Raw genomic sequence first — 18,464 nt, forward strand, 5'->3', positions numbered from 1 at the left:
TGTTTCATAGTTCAGGAGATGCAGAGGTAGCAGCCGCCCTGTGCCTGAGGTCGCCCCATAACCAGGTACCAGTATTACAATGTCACATGGCCGGTGGAGGCATGCTACACATATTACATTGGAGCCCGGGAGCTTCAGTTTACATCTCAGATGATGGCCGTCGACCAGAGACTTGTGTTCCAGGTCCTTAGAGGATTAGCAACACTTCCAGCAATGTATTCAGTTTAGGAAGTCTACGTCACGACAATCCCAATGGATATGACACAAAAACAGTTTATTTCTACTTGTTGCCAGCAGGGGGCATATTGTTCTTTAAGTTGAACATCTGAATTCTCTCCCATTATGGCTTCTTCATCAAACAGAATATAATGATGGAGCTCACCTGATCGTGACGCCACGTGCAATAAGCTGGGACATGGCCGCATCAGGCTCTTCACTTTAGGAGACAGTCACCTGACAAAAGGTGACGGGTATCAGCAACTGCCTCTTTAAACTATTAACCCCTTAGTGACGAAGCCAAATCTCTCTAACATAGAATAACTCCGTAAAGGTTTTGCAGATCCCAGTGATTCTGACATTGGTTTTACGCTAAGGGCGCCCACCCACTGGCGTTTTTTTTCCCTGCGAAATTCGCAGCATTTTTTTCTCTGCAGGGGTCTATGGGACTTGTAATGTTAAAATCTCGATCGCGCAAAATCGCAATTTACCGCGAAATCGCGATTTTGCGCGATCGCGATTTTAACATTACAAGTCCCATAGACCCCTGCAGAGAAAAAAATGCTGCGAATTTCGCAGGGAAAAAAAACGCCAGTGGGTGGGCGCCCTAAACGTTGTACTTCATTTATATAGAATTTGTGTATATTTATTAAAAGTGCCAAAATTGGGAACATTTTGAAACAAATGTTATTTTTTTCACATTTTCAACAGTAATATCCCAAATATGTGTGAACATACTGTACAATTTTTTTGCTAAGATATAGATTTCCATCTGTTCACTTTATTCTGGCGCACATTTGAAAACTGTTTTTTTTTAACCATTTAGGAGACGTACAAATTTAACATAACTTATCGACATTTTGAGGAAAACTTTGTTTTCCTGCACCAAGCCAAGATTGCAAAGGCTCATGGGTGTCAGAATGATAGATGCCCCCACAAATGACCTAATTTTAAAAACTACACCCCTTACTGTATTCACTGAGGGGGTCAGGAGGATTTTTACCTCACAGTTTTTTTCAGGAATTAATGCAATTTAGAGGAGAAAAAAATAAAATTTGATATTTTTGCATATATGTCATTCCAAAGACAGATTTTGTTTTCTGTAGTGCGCACAAAAATGAGAATCTACACCCCAAAATAGATCCCCCTGTTTGTCCTGTGTTCACAGACATCCCCATTGTGGCCCTAATCTTATATCTGTATGCACAACGGGGCCCAAACCGAAAGGAGCAGCCGGTGGCTTTCAGAACAGACATTCTGCTTGAAGGTGATTTAGGCCCCATTGCCCACTTGTAGATCCCTTGAGCGGCCAAAATGACCTTCAGTAGCCGGGAACCAGGGGATTTCAAATGTTCCGCGCCAATCTCCTCTTCTGCGCGTGCAACACCATTTTTTCTTTGGCGCGCATGCGCAGAAGACGACAGAGGGTCAGTTCCGGACTAGATCATCGTGGGACATCATGGAAGAGGGAGGTGAGTAGTTTCAGCGCCCCTCATGGATGCGACCCGAGAGAAGAGCTGAAACTAACTTTTAAAAAACTTTTTATTTACTTTATTGCGATTGGGGCTATCCGCCGACTGCATTGCTGGAAAGGGGGGGGGGGAGGGGGTTCCCTGCCGCCCACCACCATAACAGCTCCATGCAGAGGCGTAACTTGAAGCTCCTGGGCCCCAATGCAAAACCTGTAACAGGGCCCCCAACTATAATGCTTTATTCATAGTACTGGGCTCCCTATATGGAGAAGAGAGGGCTTATGGGCCCCCTAAGGCTCCTGGGCCTGGCTGCAACCCCATCCCCTATAGTTACGCCCCTGGCTCCATGTTATCAGCTATCTCCAGGCACAGACAGCATGGAGGCGTCACGTCCTCAGCCCACATGGCTTTAATCTAAAGAGGATGCATGTTTTTACGTCCTCTAGAGGCCCATTTACACCAGCTGATGATCGCTAAAAAAATCGCTAATCGGCGATCTTTTTAGCGATAATCATTGCGTCTAAATGTGCGCCCATCGTGCGATTTTCAGGCACTGCTAGCTGATTAAATTCAGTCTAACCTAAAAATCGTTGTTCAGCCTTCTCAGCAGTTCTCCACGGGGAGCGCTGATAGCATTGTTTCCCGTGGAGAACAAAAGATCTGAGCGCAGATAAGAGCCCTGGGGCTATTAACTGCATTCAGGGAAGGCTTCATTTGCACACTTAATTGCCCTTAAAGGGGTTGTCTCGAGGAAGCAGTGAATTTTTTTTTTTGCCCAGTCCTCCTTATTAGGCATACATTACTAAGCCCCCCTGTAAATGACTTTTCTAGCTGGTTTGTACTTACAGTTCCAGCGTTTCAGCAACTTATAAAAAGTTTCCCCAAGATGGCCGCCGACTCTTTTCCCGTCGCTTGCTGTAGCCCGACGTGCGCGCTCCCGAGACGCTACCAGCTGTGTCTCCCTGACAACCAGACGCCCCGCAGCCACTGACCGGACCCCGGGATTGAACGCGGCCGACCAGTCACCCACCGCCAGGCAGCAGGTAACCGGCGCTAGGCCCCGACTCCCCCGCGCTAGCCCCCGGCTCCCCCTGGCTTCCCCGCGCTAGCCCCCGGCTCCCCAGCGCTAGCCCCCGGCTCCCCAGCGGTAGGCTCCGGGGCCACAGCGGTAGGCTCCGGGGCCCAGCGATAGGCCCCGGGGCCCAGCGGTAGGTTCCGGGGCCCAGCGGTAGGCTCCGGCGCCACAGCAGTAGGCTCCGGCGCCACAGTGGTAGGCTCCGGCGCCACAGCGGTAGGCTCCGGGGTCCAGCGGTAGGCTCCGGGGCCACAGCGGCAGTCCGTCACGCGTCACCCCCGTCAGTCCGTCACCCATCACTTACCTGGGCGGCTCTGCTGGGCGGGTGGGCAGCTCTGCTGGGCGGCTCTGCACCTTCCTCTAAGAGAGGCAGAATGGCCGCTCCAGCGCGCTCCCGAGAAGATACAGCTCGTCTGCGCATGCGCAGAAGAGCTGTAGCGGGGAGCACACTGAAGCGGCTCGTGCTCAGAGCAGAAGACCGGACTGCGCAAGCGCGTCTAAAAAAGCAAGCCACCAGCGAATTTAGACGGAGCCATGGAGACGAGGACGCTAGCAACGGAGCAGGTAAGTGAATAACTTCTGTATGGCTCATATTTAATGCACAATGTACATTACAAAGTGCATTAATATGGCCATACGGAAGTGTATAACCCCACTTGGTTTCGCGAGACAACCCCTTTAAGTAGCTACTTAATAGTTTATGCAAAATGATCCCTTAAAGCCGTCACCCAGGCTGTCGTTTGAGCGATCTTTTAGCGATCATCTGCTGGTGTAAATGGGCCTTAGGATTAAAGCCCACTTAGCTAGACCGTAAAAAGGCACTGGGGCCGTCAGTAAGGGGTTAAGGGCTGGACCGTCAGTAAGGGGTTAATGGCAGGTTGTTTCAGTCCTACAGAACCAGATACTTTTTAGGGATTTCGCCCATCTGGTGGTTTTACTGCCCTATTTTTTTCTTCAGATACCTAAATTATTTTTGCTGTGATGCAAGAAATGCAGGGAAGGAGTTGGTGTGAGAGTGCGAGTACCGCCCGCTGCCCGCTGAACGCCACCAGGGAGGAACTAGCATTCTCTTCACTTCATTCACTCGTTTGCCAAATTTTTGTTTCACTTTTTCCCTTTTGTGATGAGGTGCGCTAATCGCACTAAAATAGAGCAGCCAATGATGGAAAATCACAGCATTAGAAACCGCCGTGATAGAGCGCAGGTCTGCGAGGCTCCACTAAAACCAATGGGAGCCTTGTACTGCGATTACCGCGGCATTCTGAATGCTGTGGTGAAAAATCGTGTGTGTGAGAGTGGCCTTAGCGTAGTGAACAGGAGAACAGGCATACGAGATGGAAATCAGTAGCTTTACGTGACATTCCTGTAAAGGGGCGGGACACGCCGGGTGAAGGAAGAATTCATACTGCTGGCTGAATCCCATTCACATCAGTAGGTCTCCGTCTGCACAGCTGACCTGGGCTTCTCCACAACGTACTGAGCTTCTTGTAGCAAAACAACCAGAAGTGGAACAACCCTTTAACCCTTGGCAGTTTCTTTGCAGTTTGCTGTACTGTTGTTCCTCACCGTACGTCTCCTCCTGACAGGACTGGGGGCATCCTAATCCAAAGTGTACGCTCACTTATCATATAATAAACCTATCTTATAATAACCAATACTTACAACTTCTTGCTGAAAACGTGGGTTGGCCACAGCTTTATTAACATTTTAAAACATATATTATAACCTTTAATTTAACCTAATTTCCTAATTCTAAATTCCTAACGCTTTCCCATGCCTAAACTGTTGAACTTTTATTACCGTAACGGCCACAGGACGTTCGTAAGCCCCTTGTTACCTAGGGCTTGCAAACCCTCCTCTAAGCCGTAGCCCGCATGGGAAGCTCCCGGCACGCGGTATGCGCCGTATTCCTATGGCGCATCCCGCCCCACCACGCCAACCCTAGCCAACGCCATCTCCACACCATCCTGAAGTCCTGACAAAAACGTGTCCAAACCAACATCATTAAGGTGCACTCCATCGTCCCTAAGTGCTCCTTTTTCCTTGTCTTCGAGTTCCCAATGGCGAACTGCCACTCCACCCAACGATTGAACGAATCTGGACATCCTCAGGTTTATCAATCTTCTTACTCGCTCAATCGCATCACCGTCTCTGGCACCCCTCCAGCATCTCCTGGCCATGATATCCGACCATACAAGAACACAATCCTGGAAAGTCTCTAAAACGCATCATGTCTTGTTTCATCAGCACTAGTAATTCGTTCATTTTAGTTCTTCCTAAGTCGTTCCCCCCGGCGTGAACGACCAGTATAACTCTCCGGGGGGTCCACCTGCTGATTTTTAGCACGAATTGTAAAATCCTGGGCCATTGAAGCCCCCGCACGCCAATCCAGTTTACAAGCGCGCCACTCAGACCCAGATTCCTTCCCATAGGTCGAGTGGCCGCTCTTCTCTCCGCCCAATAGATAAACGAGTGGCCGATGATCCAAACATGCCAGGGGTCAGACGCTGAAACAAGATAAACATAGCAAATACCCGCAAATTGCAAGAAAAAACACCTACGTAACACTAAGCTTTCCGTACACATCAATCCTACTCCAAAACCACGTCTACCGTACGGTCCGGTCGTATGTACGACTTGTACGCTTGCGATTTCCATCGCCCCAACCGTTTCAAACCGTCCTCCGTCATGCCGTGGGCTTCCGCCGTCGTTGCGGCCCCAATCCTAAAAGAATGTGTCCCGAATTCTGCCGGCTCCAAACCGCACTTCTTTAATGCCGAACGTAAAACCGCCGAAAATTGAAAACGCGTGAGCGGGGAACCAGATGCATGCACTAAAAATTGCCCGCTCTGGGGGCGCTTTTTTATGAACTCGCTAGTAACCTGCACCGGGCACCATTGTGCCCCTAATTGGTTAATGGTGAGCCAGTCACCTCTCCCATAAATATCCGTTTTCGACTTTCTTATCCCAATCCGTATGGCCGATCCCGTAGCGATAACGTCGTTGGCCCGTAGGCCACCCGACTTGACTTTACTTGCCGGGACCATCTCCCCGATACGTAAGGCCGCGAAAAATGCTAATGAAAAAGCCGTTCGAAACAACAGTGTTTCGTATTCATACGCACAGACCGACTCCAAAACTGACAAAAGGCTTGTCAATACTGAAAATGTGATTGGACGGCGCGTGTCCGTCTGGACCTTTTCTTTTTTCCACCCCCGGATTATCTGTTGGAACACGAAATCCTTAGTCACATCTAGCCTCCCGTGTAATTTTAACAAAAAAGCCACTCCCGCTAGATGCTTTCTGGCCGCTCCTACCGACAACCGTTTTTTACGCAACTCCGTCAGCATATCCAAGGTCGCTGACCTTGCCCTTTCACCTCCTACCACTTTTCCACCAGCAAACTTTAACCATGATAACCAAACTGAATTGTAATTTCTCCACGTTGAAGCCGCCACCGATGACTCCACCAGCTTCAACAACTCTCCTCTGCCAGATTCCATAAGGAAGGCGGGCAGCGTACCCCTTCGGCATCCGCCTGCGGGTACCGTTCCCTGAACAGCTCCATCTGTGAATGAGAGAGTGCGTCAGCTGCTCTGTTGTCACAACCCGGGACATGTTTTGCACGCAAATACATATTGCCCTGTAAGCATCTTAGCACCACATGCCTCAACAAAGCCAAGACCGGCGGGGAGGCCGACGATTGTTTGTTTATCGTCTGTACGACCGCCGCATTATCCGACCAAAAACATACTCTCCGATCTCGTAACTCTGCTCCCCACAACTCAATTGCTACCACCACCGGAAAAAATTCCAGCAGCGTTACGTTCTTCGTCCACCGTTTTTCTCTCCATGACCTTGGCCAGGACTCCCTGCACCAATGGCTGTTGAAAATCACGCCAAAACCGCCCGAACCAGCCGCATCGGCAAACAAACTGATGTCGGTTCCTTCCACATCTTCCTTGGGGCATACCACCTGCCCGTTGAAAGAATGCAGGAACACCGTCCATAAATGCAAATCTGCCTTTATTCCCGCTGTCACACGTATAAAATGGTGTGGTTCGCGGACCCCCACAGTCGCCAATGATAGTCTCCTGGCAAATGGCCGCCCCATGGGGATCACTTTGCAGGCGAAATTTAAAAGACCCAACAAAACTTGAACCTGCCGCAGCGTCGCCTTTTTACACTTACCCACTTCGCCTACCGTTTGCCGCAACCTGGCCACTTTGTCCGCCGGCAACCTGAAAACCATATCCACCGAATCGATTTCTATCCCTAAAAACGTTAGGCATGTAACTGGGCCCATCGTCTTTTCTTCGGACAATGGGACCCCCGCTAATCGCATTAACCTCTTAAAATTCTTCATTAGGAACCCGCAATCACCCGATGTCTTCGAGCCGACGAACAAAAAATCGTCCAAATAATGGATCACCGATGTGATACCCGTCTCATACTTTAACATCCACTCAAGGAAGGAACTAAATAACTCGAAAAAATAGCATGAGATCGAGCATCCCATCGGTAAGCACATGTCGACGAAAAACTGGTCCTCAATTCTACAACCCAAAAGATGAAAACACTCCGGATGAACTGGAAGCAAACGGAACGCTGATTCGATATCAGCTTTTGCCAAATGCGCAAATCTACCCGCCGACCTTACCAACCGAACCGCACAATCGAACGACGTGTAGGCTACCGCTGCTTCTTCTTTTGAGATGCCATCATTGACCGATCCCCCTATTGGGAACGATAAATGATGTATCAATCGGAACTTCCCGGTTTCCTTCTTAGGTACCAGACCCAAAGGAGACACTCGCAAGTTCTCGAAAGGAGGATCACTGAAAGGGCCGGCCATCCGGCCCAACTCCACTTCTTTTTGAACCTTCTCTTTTACCAATTCGATATCGTCCCTTGCCGATTTCAAATTGGGGCATAACATAGTGGCAGGCTGATGCGCATACGGAATTCTGAAGCCTTCCCGAAATCCTGACCTAAGGATTTCTGCTTCCTGTTTCCTGTGGTACATGTTTAACCACGGATCCAGGTACTGGCTTCTCACTGGCGTTCGCATTTCCGCCGGTGCTACCCACCGCGGGTACCGACCTCTGTTTCCGGAAACAGCGGATCGCCGCATGTTGCCCGCCGCATACCGAGCATTCGTGCCGGAATTTGCAGGTTGCGTAAAATCGACAATGGCCCTCATTGTACAACCAACAGGAGCCATTCGGCCTAGGAGATGCCGCGGGTGGTTGAGATGCCCTCCCCCGGGAAAGGAAGTCCTGGCTGGACGCTGCGCTAGGATCAGCTGAATCCATACATCAGTGGCCTTAGAGGCCCAACTCGTATGAGTTCCCGACACGCGACGCCGAAAATCTTCGTCATAGCGCCACCACGCTGCACCTCCGTGCAACCGGTACGCGCTATAAATAGTATTCAGATATACCATCATCTCCGTCGCTTTGCGCGGCTGATACTGACACGTCACATGAACCAAAATCACAAAAGCCTGCAACCAATTTCCAAAAGTTTTTGCAATCTTCGGTTTTTTGTCAGCACCTCGCTCTGTTGACCGCTCTTTGTCAACCATCACGTGGTCCGCAGAAAGCAAGGACCATATATCAATATACAAGCCATTTTTAATCTTTTCAATCACATCATCGGGCAGACCCACCCCCAAAGGGGCAACACCACAAAACAACGAATCAGCATATTGCAAACTATCCGTTGGAACACTTTCTGCACCCGCTGCTGAGCAAGCACCAATATTACCCGCAGGTGGGCCTGCGCCCCCTGGAGCCACACAGGACACTGAAAGCCCTTTTTCTGAATCAACCTTGCTCAACAGCGACCTCAGAACCGACACTAAGTCATCTTTCTCCGCACCCGCTGCGGGATCCGACACACTTTTTAAAACATTGTATAGGGTGGACTCACCAACTGGACGGACCTCCGGCGTTGCCAAGGGTGACGCCCTCGCTGTACCGCTCCCTTGGTTCCGTCCTAGATCATACGCAGGCTGCCGACCACTCGACCGCCGAGCCCTCCTTGCATTATCCGACTGGGACGTGCCAGGCTGGTCCGGCCCTGACCGATCCTGCGCAAGCTCCTGCCACCTACGGCGTTCCCGGACCTTCCGATAAAGGGATGACTGCGGGTCCGCCCACCGTGGCTGCTCCTCTCGCACGCAATATCCGTCCTGGTCGCTGCTAGGCACTTCTTCGCTTGACTCGCGCGCCCTGCTGCTGGTACTGCGCCCTACGCTTGCCTTCTCTAGCTGCGCTTGGAACTCTCTATCCTGCCTCTCCTGCCTGACTCGCTCTTTCTGCCTCTGCCTGGCCCCCTGGCCCTGTTTCTTAGAGCTCCGGCGTGGGGCCTGACTATGTGTGGGGTGATAAACTACGGGATCTGCTGGAGGGGGGATGTAGTGGGGGTTAACATAACAGTGCCTGTATTCATTGGTCTGGGCTGGTGGGCGCTGGTACAAGGTGAAGGAGGGTGGGTGGGGGTGTGGGGGGGGATGGCGGGCCTGAAATGCGTCCATGTACTGGGGGAGGTGGGGGGGTTGAATGGGCCATGTGTCTGGGTGTACCCTCCCCGTTCCCCCCTGAGGGCTGCGTGGGGTCCTAAATGGCCTGTTTCCCTCTATGTGGCGTGCTGTCCCTGCTCCCCGGGCTGCCAATGTAGGGTAACGTGACCTGCCTCCCCCCTCCCTGCTGCTGTCGGACCCGCTGGTGCTAACCGGGCTGTGTGTCAGGGGGGGGTTGCGTGGGCCCCTGTTACCCATTCTCCCCCTCTCGCTACCTATCCCCTCTCCCCCCTCCCCCCTGCCAAGCGGGCTCTTTCTTTTTCGCGCCCCCGGCGCTGCCTGTGCCGCCACGTGCGCTGCGCCGCCATCTTGCGAGGACGTGCGGCCGGACCGCGCGCTCCCCTGCTCCTCTCCACTGCTCATCCTGCGCTCACCTCGCACGAGTCCTGTAGTCCTGCGCCTGGCTGCGCGATGCTGCATCTGTTCGGAGCCCGCTGTAGCTTCCGAACGCCGTCCTCCGAGCTCCGGACCCTCCGCGGTTAGAGTCCTCTGTGCCTCCGTTGCCGGTCCTCCCACCGTAGCTCTCAGTACCGGCGCCGACTTCCGGTTTGCTCCTCCGTCCCTCCTCGGGCCTGCGCTGCCCTGGCTGGCTCTTCCTCCTCCCCTCTTCGGCGCCGGGCTCGGACTGAGCCTCGCGGGGGGCTGCTTTCGCCGGTGCGGTCTCCCTCGCGGTGCCTCTTGCGTGCTGGCTGGCTCCTTTCCCGATCTCTGCTGCGGTCTCCCTCGCGGTGCCTCTTGCGTGCTGGCTGGCTCCTTTCCCGATCTTTGCTGCGGTCTTCCTCGCGGTGTCTCTTGCGTGCTGGCTGGCTCCTTCTCAGGTCTCTGTTGCGGTCTTCCTCGCGTCGCCTCTTGCGTGCAGGCTGGCTCCTCTCTCGATCTCCGCTGCTGTCCTTCTTCCCCGACTGGCTCTCTGGCTTCGGCGATCGTCCTGCAGCTTGCCAGCACCTCTTCCAGCCATCCGGTGCCGTCTTGCATCACTGCTTCCTGGATCATGGCCCGTAAGTCATCCATTTTCTCTTCTTCCTCCGCCGTTTCTATCTTCCACCCGACTCTTCTAAGCTTATCTTCTGATGGCTTCTCTCTTGTCCGACTCCTGTCGACTGTGCTCTGGGTCTTGCTTTGTTCTTTTGTTCTCTGCTGCTGCTCCTACTTTCTCCTTCTGCTCGTCTGCTCTTTTCCTACGTCCTTCTTCTTCCACTCCTCGGCAGTTTGTGGCTTTTCCCGCTCTTCTCCTTTCTACTTCCTGTTCTAGCTCCTCCCTCCCCACTACCTTTGCTCGCTAATGTCTAAACCCCTCACCCCCCTGCCCCCAGTCCCACGCCGCATCGTTAACCACTTTGCGGTCTACAACTCTGCTGTCACTATGGTTTACATGACTTCCACTGCAGGAAGGGGCAGCCCGGAGCTGCACAGACTGAGCGGAGGATGGCACAAAACTTGCTGGTTGCTTGCCTTTACTGTGGTACTTCATAGCAGATGCCAGGCTCATTCCTAGAGATACTACTGCATAGCCAGAGCTGGGGGAATCAGCAATGGCAGCATAATAATGTAGGTGCCTCAAGTCCTGGGCATACACTGACTGCCCCCACTTGGCAAGGTCACTGGGGCAGCAGTGAAGTGGCTGGTGCAATTCTTATCTCCGCAGTGCTGGGGAACCTCTAGTGACGTCACTGTCCATATATGTTACCCCCCAGGGACGTATATGTCTGACACAGGCCTCTGATGAAGGCCGTACAGCGACCTATTATTCACGCTGTTTATGAGTTTAAGGGCGGATCAGACAAACGTATTTGCGGAGGCGTTTCTATATGTGATAATGTCGGCCATATAACGCCACAAAGCGATGTCTTCAATTCCAATAGATTCGTTCAGACAAACGTGTTTTCTTCCATACAAAATCTTCACCTGCGAAAAGATGTCCTATCTTTGTCCGTGTTGTGCAGTAAGCTGCCATTGACTTCTAAGGCAGCTTAAAAAAAGGGAGGTGGAGGGAGTTACCCTTTGTACAATGCTGGGAAAAGAAGACAGCTGGCCCTAATTCGACATTTAATTGCCATTCTATTCCATGGCAAGGGTGTAACATGTGAGCGTGTGAACTGGCATTTCGATTGCAAGAAACGATCTATCTGCTGGCACGAACATATCAGCCGCCGTCTTGCCATCTCCTAAGGCCCAATGCTATAGAAAATCGCTTTTCCCTGTCCACAAGCGGAAATAAATTGCAATTTTCTTCTCTCGGAGGGAAAAATCACAGCATGTTCTATTTCGGCGCGGCGCATTTAAGTCAATGGAAGCCATCTGATCCACGATCCGTCCGCAGTGACAGTCTACCCAAGTGACGGGGCGGCATCATCTGTACTGCGCATGTGTGTTGGCGTGACGCTGACACATCCACAGCACAGATGAGAAAAAATCCGGACAGGTCCGCAGAGATCACCGACCGGTCACTGGGTCAGATTCCGCTGCGGGATCCCATATGCAGAATCTGACCTGGCCGTGTGCATTCGGCCTTACTTCATTCATGTGTACCAGCAAACATATTTGCGCATACATTCGTCTGACTCTGCCCGAAGGCCAGTGTTAGACGAGCGTAATGTAACATGATTGTAGTATGAACCTGCACTACAGACGTGTTACATATGACATTACAGCTGCATGTCAGCAGTATCTGATTCTGACTGCCCGCGGACCCCCTAACTTGTAAAGTTCTGTTGAATATGTTGGCTCAGAAGAAATAAAGTTTATTATTAACCTCTTCATGACCACCTAATGTAATTTCTTTTCGGTGGTCATGAAGTGTGTATGGGGTGGGCTCAGGAGCCAAATCCACTTCATACCCGGTGGCTTTGAGTCCGGTCTGATCGCGGCAGTTAACTTTTAAACTTCTAAGAAAACTTTAAAAATTCCCATATTTGGTGTCGATGTGTCCATAAAAGTCTGTAATATTAAAGTATCACAATATCCATCCCACACTACGAAGGACAGAATGCCGGAGGGGCCATTCTTGGTATTCTGGCTCATTTCGTTAGAAATTATCAAAATGGTACTAATTAAAACTCGACTAAAACATATAAAAAAGTTCTGTGTCTCAGAATATGGCAACGGAAAGCAGTTTTTATTTAAGAAAAAAATGTACCGTATTTTCTGATGACTTTTTAACCCCTGAAAATCTTCTCCAAAGTTGTGGGTCGTCTTATATGCCGGGAATACGCTGTAGAAAAAAAAAAAGAAATCAATACTCACCTCCCGCGGCGCTGCTGCAGGCTGTCGCTCCCTCCTCCGTGCCGGCCGAGCATTGCTTTCTGGAGGTAGGGCTTAAAAGCTAATGCTATGATTGGCTAACTCAGTGCGGCATCAGCCAATGAAAGCCGACGCTGCGTTAACCAATCACAGCCATTCAATTATGTCATTGTCCCGCTATTACCGTGACATGGCCAACCAAAAAACGTCACGCCCCTGTGAATGAGCCCTGAGGTAAAGTCCTGATTAGGATGGACTTCCCACCAAGTGACTCTCCTCAGAATGGAGGATGCATACAGTGACAGGGCTTCAGGTTGTATAAGGACATCGCCACAGAGTGACTCCCTGTTGGTCTCTGCAGGCAGGAAGTGGAGACGTCTGTTCTCCATCTTTTCCTCAGAAGAAGGCACTATTATTACAGAGCACACAGGAGTGCCCGGACATGGCCATGAATTATGTGAGCCCTCTCTGACTCCAGGCAGGAGGAGAATGAAGCTGTGTCCCCCAGAAAGTGGCCTGCCGGCTGTGGGAAGGAAGGGAGGTGTATTACCTCTTCATCTACTTCCACAGACGAGGGGGGGGGGGCTGGACCAGGACAATGTGGGACATAGACCACTGCCATAACCCCATAGACGGTCAGCCCTCAGGAAAGGATCATCATCATGGGGCTCATTGTGACGGTTCTCTCACCGGAGAGCGGGAGTCTTGGACATTTCATGTTTCCTGAGGTAATTCAGACCAGTCTCTCCTTTTCTGAGGTGAATCGGGATTCCATCAGTGTCCTCCGACCCGCAGCCTCATCCACAGGACTACAATGAAGGGACTTATGAATGACTAGAGTGGGCTTCACTGATAAACTGCCCTCTTCTGAAATGTTTCTCCCTGAAGTGGGTAATTAGTAACTCCTCTGAAGTAGGGACTCTGCACCCCTAGCCAACTCCGATATAATATTTACCTACAGCAGGTGAGACAAACGTCACACCTGTAATAATATCAGCCTGACTCTACAGCGTCCTCTGAGGTAACAATGGAAATGATTTCCATACGACTCTGAGAATTGCTGTCACACAGCTCCCCAGCCCAAATTATATGTGTGTGTTAGCTCCTCACGTTCATGGTAATATAGAGGGGTAATGCCACAGTGTCCCCCATTACTAATTGGAGCGGCATACAGCGGCTGTCAGTGCGGACAATGGCTGCAAGTTCAAGCCCCACCCTCTCCAGTCCGGGACACAGCCAGAAGGGGGGACGGGGAATGTGCCAGCAGATGGCGATTACCTGTGCCGGTTTGTTATTGTTGCTGTGCTGTGTCACCAGCTCCCCTTCACCAGCCAGAGCTACGGTCAGGGAGGGGAGGCAGTGATAAGCACATGGCGCCATGCTGAAGCCACCATTTTGTTATAACCTGTCTGAGGAGGAAGAAGAGAGGGCTCTGCCTTCCCTGATGAGGTGGCGGGGTCACCACTGTGAGGATCAGTCCCCAGCAGGCACATTGATTTCAGCACGGCTGAGGTCTTGTCTAGACTCTCGCCCACCTCCCAGAGCCCAGAAGAAGCTTGGCGCTGCAGGTGCCCAGTAGACATAGAGGGAGAGCTGCGTATCATGGCGGCAGAGCAGTAGTATAGAGAGACAGCGGAGATACAGAAGAGCAGTGCTGAGGGCCTATTCTAAAGTGGCAGAGACCTATTTGATTGAGCTGCAGAGCAGCCATTTCCCCATGGGGGGCGGTCAGGGAGCTGAGTGACCAGGCTCAAGAGGTCCCTGATAAACCGGGGACCGGAGATATCGCTGGCCACATTCCTGCACCCCGTAACACGTGGCAGGAGAGGGAGTCTTCCTCTGCCAGTGCCTGACATTGTGGCACCAGTACCACAGATTCACCACGGATGCTGCAGACAGAGAGGAAAGCGAGCAGCGAACCAGCTTATCAGTGAGGGGGCTACATCCCGGGTATTGTGTGGAGATACAATTCCTGGCCGGGGTAGGGCTAAACGGATTCAGGGTACTGTGCTTATATGGTGCCAGCTTAAAGAGTTAATTATGGTGCCAGCAGTCTGAGCACGGCCCTGCAAGGGTTAATATTATATGTGATGTTTGTAAGTGCTGTGCATAAAGAGTTAATGAGGCCAGTGTAATCTACCTGATGTGATGTAATGGAGTGTAATGTACATGATGCCTCAATGACACAGGATGTGTAATAACGCAGTAATGAGATTGAGCTATGTGTAACGGGAGAGCTAAGCCGCCAGTGCTAGTATGTGAGGAGCGCAGGATATTAGGGACACCTACAGCGTATCTACGTGTCTGTGAGTAAGGATGCAACGGGGTATTTGGGGTCTGGACCTATGGCCATGATGATGATGTATGCAGCTGTTGGGCCGCAGACAAGAGAAGAGACGAAGGACGCTCATTATTATGTGAAGAAGTAATGGAGGTGTAAATGTTGGCGTGAGATGAAAGTACGGTTTGTGCCGCAGACGATATTATGATGAGTAATAGGAAGACGGGACAGAATTCAAGGTGCAATATGCAAAAGTCTTTATTCCTCCAAGGACATAAGAGTAGCAAGGTTTCCATCAAGCATAAACATACATACAAGCGTCTCATATGAATAGTGATACAAATTACCATCAGTCATATAGGCCTCTCCCAAGATGAAGAGCCAATACCCTTCCATCATCACTGGTCAGCCTTCATCACAGCGTACAGACCCGTCATGGGTCACAGGCGCGGGAACATAGTCTCCAAATCCTGCGCAATAACAATCAAAGGACATCATCCATGTGCGCCAAGTAATAAATGTGTAGATATATTCACCCAAACGACAGATAGAGTCGTGGACAACCATCAGTTCATCCACACAATGTGAAGCTTCAGAGAAAGGTCATCCAAATGGAAACTGATGTATAATAAAAGGGAGGATATCCCAACCAGCCTGCAGGAACAGGAGCATATCTGCCACCATACAGTAGATTCCACATAGATTCGTACCTGCGGGGGGATCATAACACCGGCCAACAAAGGTTTTCTTGCATTTATATGAACACTTGTTGTAGTATAATTTGCCGATTTCAAATCTGGAGTTGGTTTTTTACTGTAAGCTTTAGTTTTTTTTGCAATTTAGCATTTAAACATTTTCGACACAATTAAGTACCTGGTACATGGGGAAATAACAACCTTAGATGATATGATGCAAATGTATTTACTATTTACAATACCTGTAGGGTAACGAACAACAGCTTTCTGACGGCCATTACAGTCGGCACTAGTTCTAGTACGGCAGAAATTTACATTAATGTATTTGCCCAGGGCAATCGTGTTTTATGGACCAGCAGTAGTCGGCCATCATGTTCTTATCCCATCATCCTTGATATCTTTCCTCCATTGTACACAAGTCCTGATGGAAGCGTTCTCCCTGCTCATCACTAACATCCCCAAGGTTTTCTGGGAACTGATTGAGATGACTATTAAGGAAATGCAGCTTAACACTCGTGTTGCATCCAAGTTCACGAAAGGCCGCTAACATTTTTTCAACAAGTTTCTCAGCTTTTTTGTTACCAAGAAACTTTTTAGTAACTTCTACAAAGACGTCCATGCTGCCTGCTCCTTCCTGTTCATCTGCTTGACAAATTTGTCATCATGTAAAAGAACGCGAATTTCTTAAAAGATAAAGCTGGAAGTGCAGAAACACTATACTGGAGACAATCGCCATATGTATCCAATGCTCCCACAAACTGCTTCATCAGGCCAAGCTTGTGTGGAGTGGGGGGGGATTATTCTGTCTCGGCTGACGATAGGTTCCTTCCCAATGTTTGCTTTTCCTATTCTAAGGTTTCTCGGTATGGCCACTTCTTCTGTACCCGGTGTTTTGCTCGAGCTCTGCTATCCCACATACATATGTAGCACGGATACTTGGGAAAACCTTGTTGTTGCTCAAGAAGAAAGTTGCCCATTTTCAGCTCCCCACAAATGATCCGGTTGGGCTCATGATATTTCAGTAGATCAGCTCCTCTCCTGACATCATTGTACTCTTCTCGCAAATTCACAGAGTGTCCAACTGGAGCTGAACCGCAGACGTTACCATTGTGCAAGAGAACACACTTTAAGCTACGCTTGGAGCTATCAAGAAACAATCCCCATTCTGTCGCACTGTGCGGGCTTATCCCTAATTCATGGAGAAGGCCTGGAATATCGGGAGAAAAAACAAAATCCTTTTCCTCTGAAAACAATCTAATAAAATCTTGCTCTCTCTTTCGGAAGTCAGAAACTGTTGCTGAGCGATGTAGCAAATGTTTCTCTGGGAGTCTTGAGGCTAACAGCTCTGGCGATTGCTTGGAGAGGCCCAAATCACGCACAAAAAAAATTAAATGGGAAAGCATAGATTTTCCAACTAAAATCTAAAATAACAAATTGCAAGAAAACTCTAGCATCCACAGAAAAACTGCCGACAGATTTTAAATCAGCATTAAAAATACACCCAGAAACAGTTAAAAAATCTCATGAACAGAAAACTCAAAAAAATGTGTTGGCCTTATTGTTCAGTGTAAATGCATGCCGAGACTGAATGATGAATGAGGATTCATTCGCTCTTTGTTTGTTGTTCAGTTTATGTCTGCAGAAAACAATGATGGATCATTCTGTGTAGGGGGCCGGAACGATCCCTGGCCGCTCCACCTCCATTCACTAGTGATGAAGTAGAAGGGCCAATCATGAAAGGGCTGGGAGCTCTAATAAAGTGCCCATCAGTGCATGTCGTTAGTGTCACGGACTTGCCGATCTTTCGGTGACATTATTCTAGGATTTTGCAGATAATATTGTATTTTTTCCTTATTTCCAGGTGAAACTGGAGAGTAACTTCGCATCCATCATTTTTGCCATTTTAGTCTTGGAAGGACTTGGACACTCTCTGGACCCAGACATTGATATACTGGAGGCAGCCAAACCTCTGCTGCTAAAGAGTGCTGCGTCTCTGATCTAGAACCTGGCATGGCGCTACAGATGCCCCAGATAGCAGGAATTCCTTATACCCTCAGTCCAGATGCTGGCAACGCCTGTTCAGGAGAGAAATCATATAGGAGGTCCCAGAATACCGTCTTCTCCAATGAAAAACTTTTTTTATTAAAAAAAAAAAGAAACAAAGGGAACGGAGGACAAGTGAGGCGCTAATCAGTTGTAGCAAGTCCAAAAGACAACTGATGGGGTGAACAATGCTCTGTAGTTAATGATCGCACCTGACGGGGCTGCACTAACATGTGCACAACTACATGAATCACTTCAAGGTCACAGGTGTGATAGACGTGGGGAGGACTTGCAAGCCCTTCTAGGTTCGCTTAGTCCAACATGTTTGGTTTACTCTCTATGCCTGAGGAAGACCCAATTCCGGGGTTGAAACGTGTAATTTTATATTTTATGTTTGTGTTTTTTCATTTTCAAAGAGTGTATTGGAAACAAGTCTGGCATCATAGTCATCGGGGCCTGAGGAGTTGCACCTACAGACATGGTTTTTGCTTCACTACAGTACGTTTTCTTAATAGAGGTAACATTCACAGTAATTGTGTAACATATCTTTATAGGGGCTGAAACACTGGCTTCCTGCAGCCACCACTAGGGGGAGCTCACAACACCTGGAGTTACACAGCTTCTAGTGAACTCAATGGAAGCTGTAAAAACATCTATGCAGTAAATGTAGATTATCATGACACAGGGAACTGGATCCAAAATCCATATAAAGGGTACAAAAACATTTAGGAAAACCCTCCTCATCGTACGTCCCTTGATGGTGGTTCACTGAAAACACCACATGAAAATCTGCAACTGCATCCCCCTCCTCCCCTCCTCCAGGGTCTTCTATTTACTTTCGAACACTACATAGATA

General features: G+C 49.7%; 1 protein-coding gene across 1 annotated transcript in view; it reads left to right on the forward strand.

Moving 5' to 3' along the window:
• The window catches only part of LOC136611022 (E3 ubiquitin/ISG15 ligase TRIM25-like), a 181,107-nt gene extending 162,643 nt beyond the window's left edge, over nucleotides 1-18,464 (forward strand). Inside the window, exon 2 of the mRNA XM_066590261.1 lies at nucleotides 17,427-18,464. Within this exon, the coding sequence (XP_066446358.1) occupies nucleotides 17,427-17,443 (17 nt within the window). The 3' untranslated portion in view covers nucleotides 17,444-18,464. The remainder of the gene's footprint in view (nucleotides 1-17,426) is intronic.

The sequence above is a fragment of the Eleutherodactylus coqui genome, chromosome 2, assembly GCF_035609145.1.
Source record: "Eleutherodactylus coqui strain aEleCoq1 chromosome 2, aEleCoq1.hap1, whole genome shotgun sequence".
Lineage (NCBI taxonomy): Eukaryota > Metazoa > Chordata > Amphibia > Anura > Eleutherodactylidae > Eleutherodactylus > Eleutherodactylus coqui.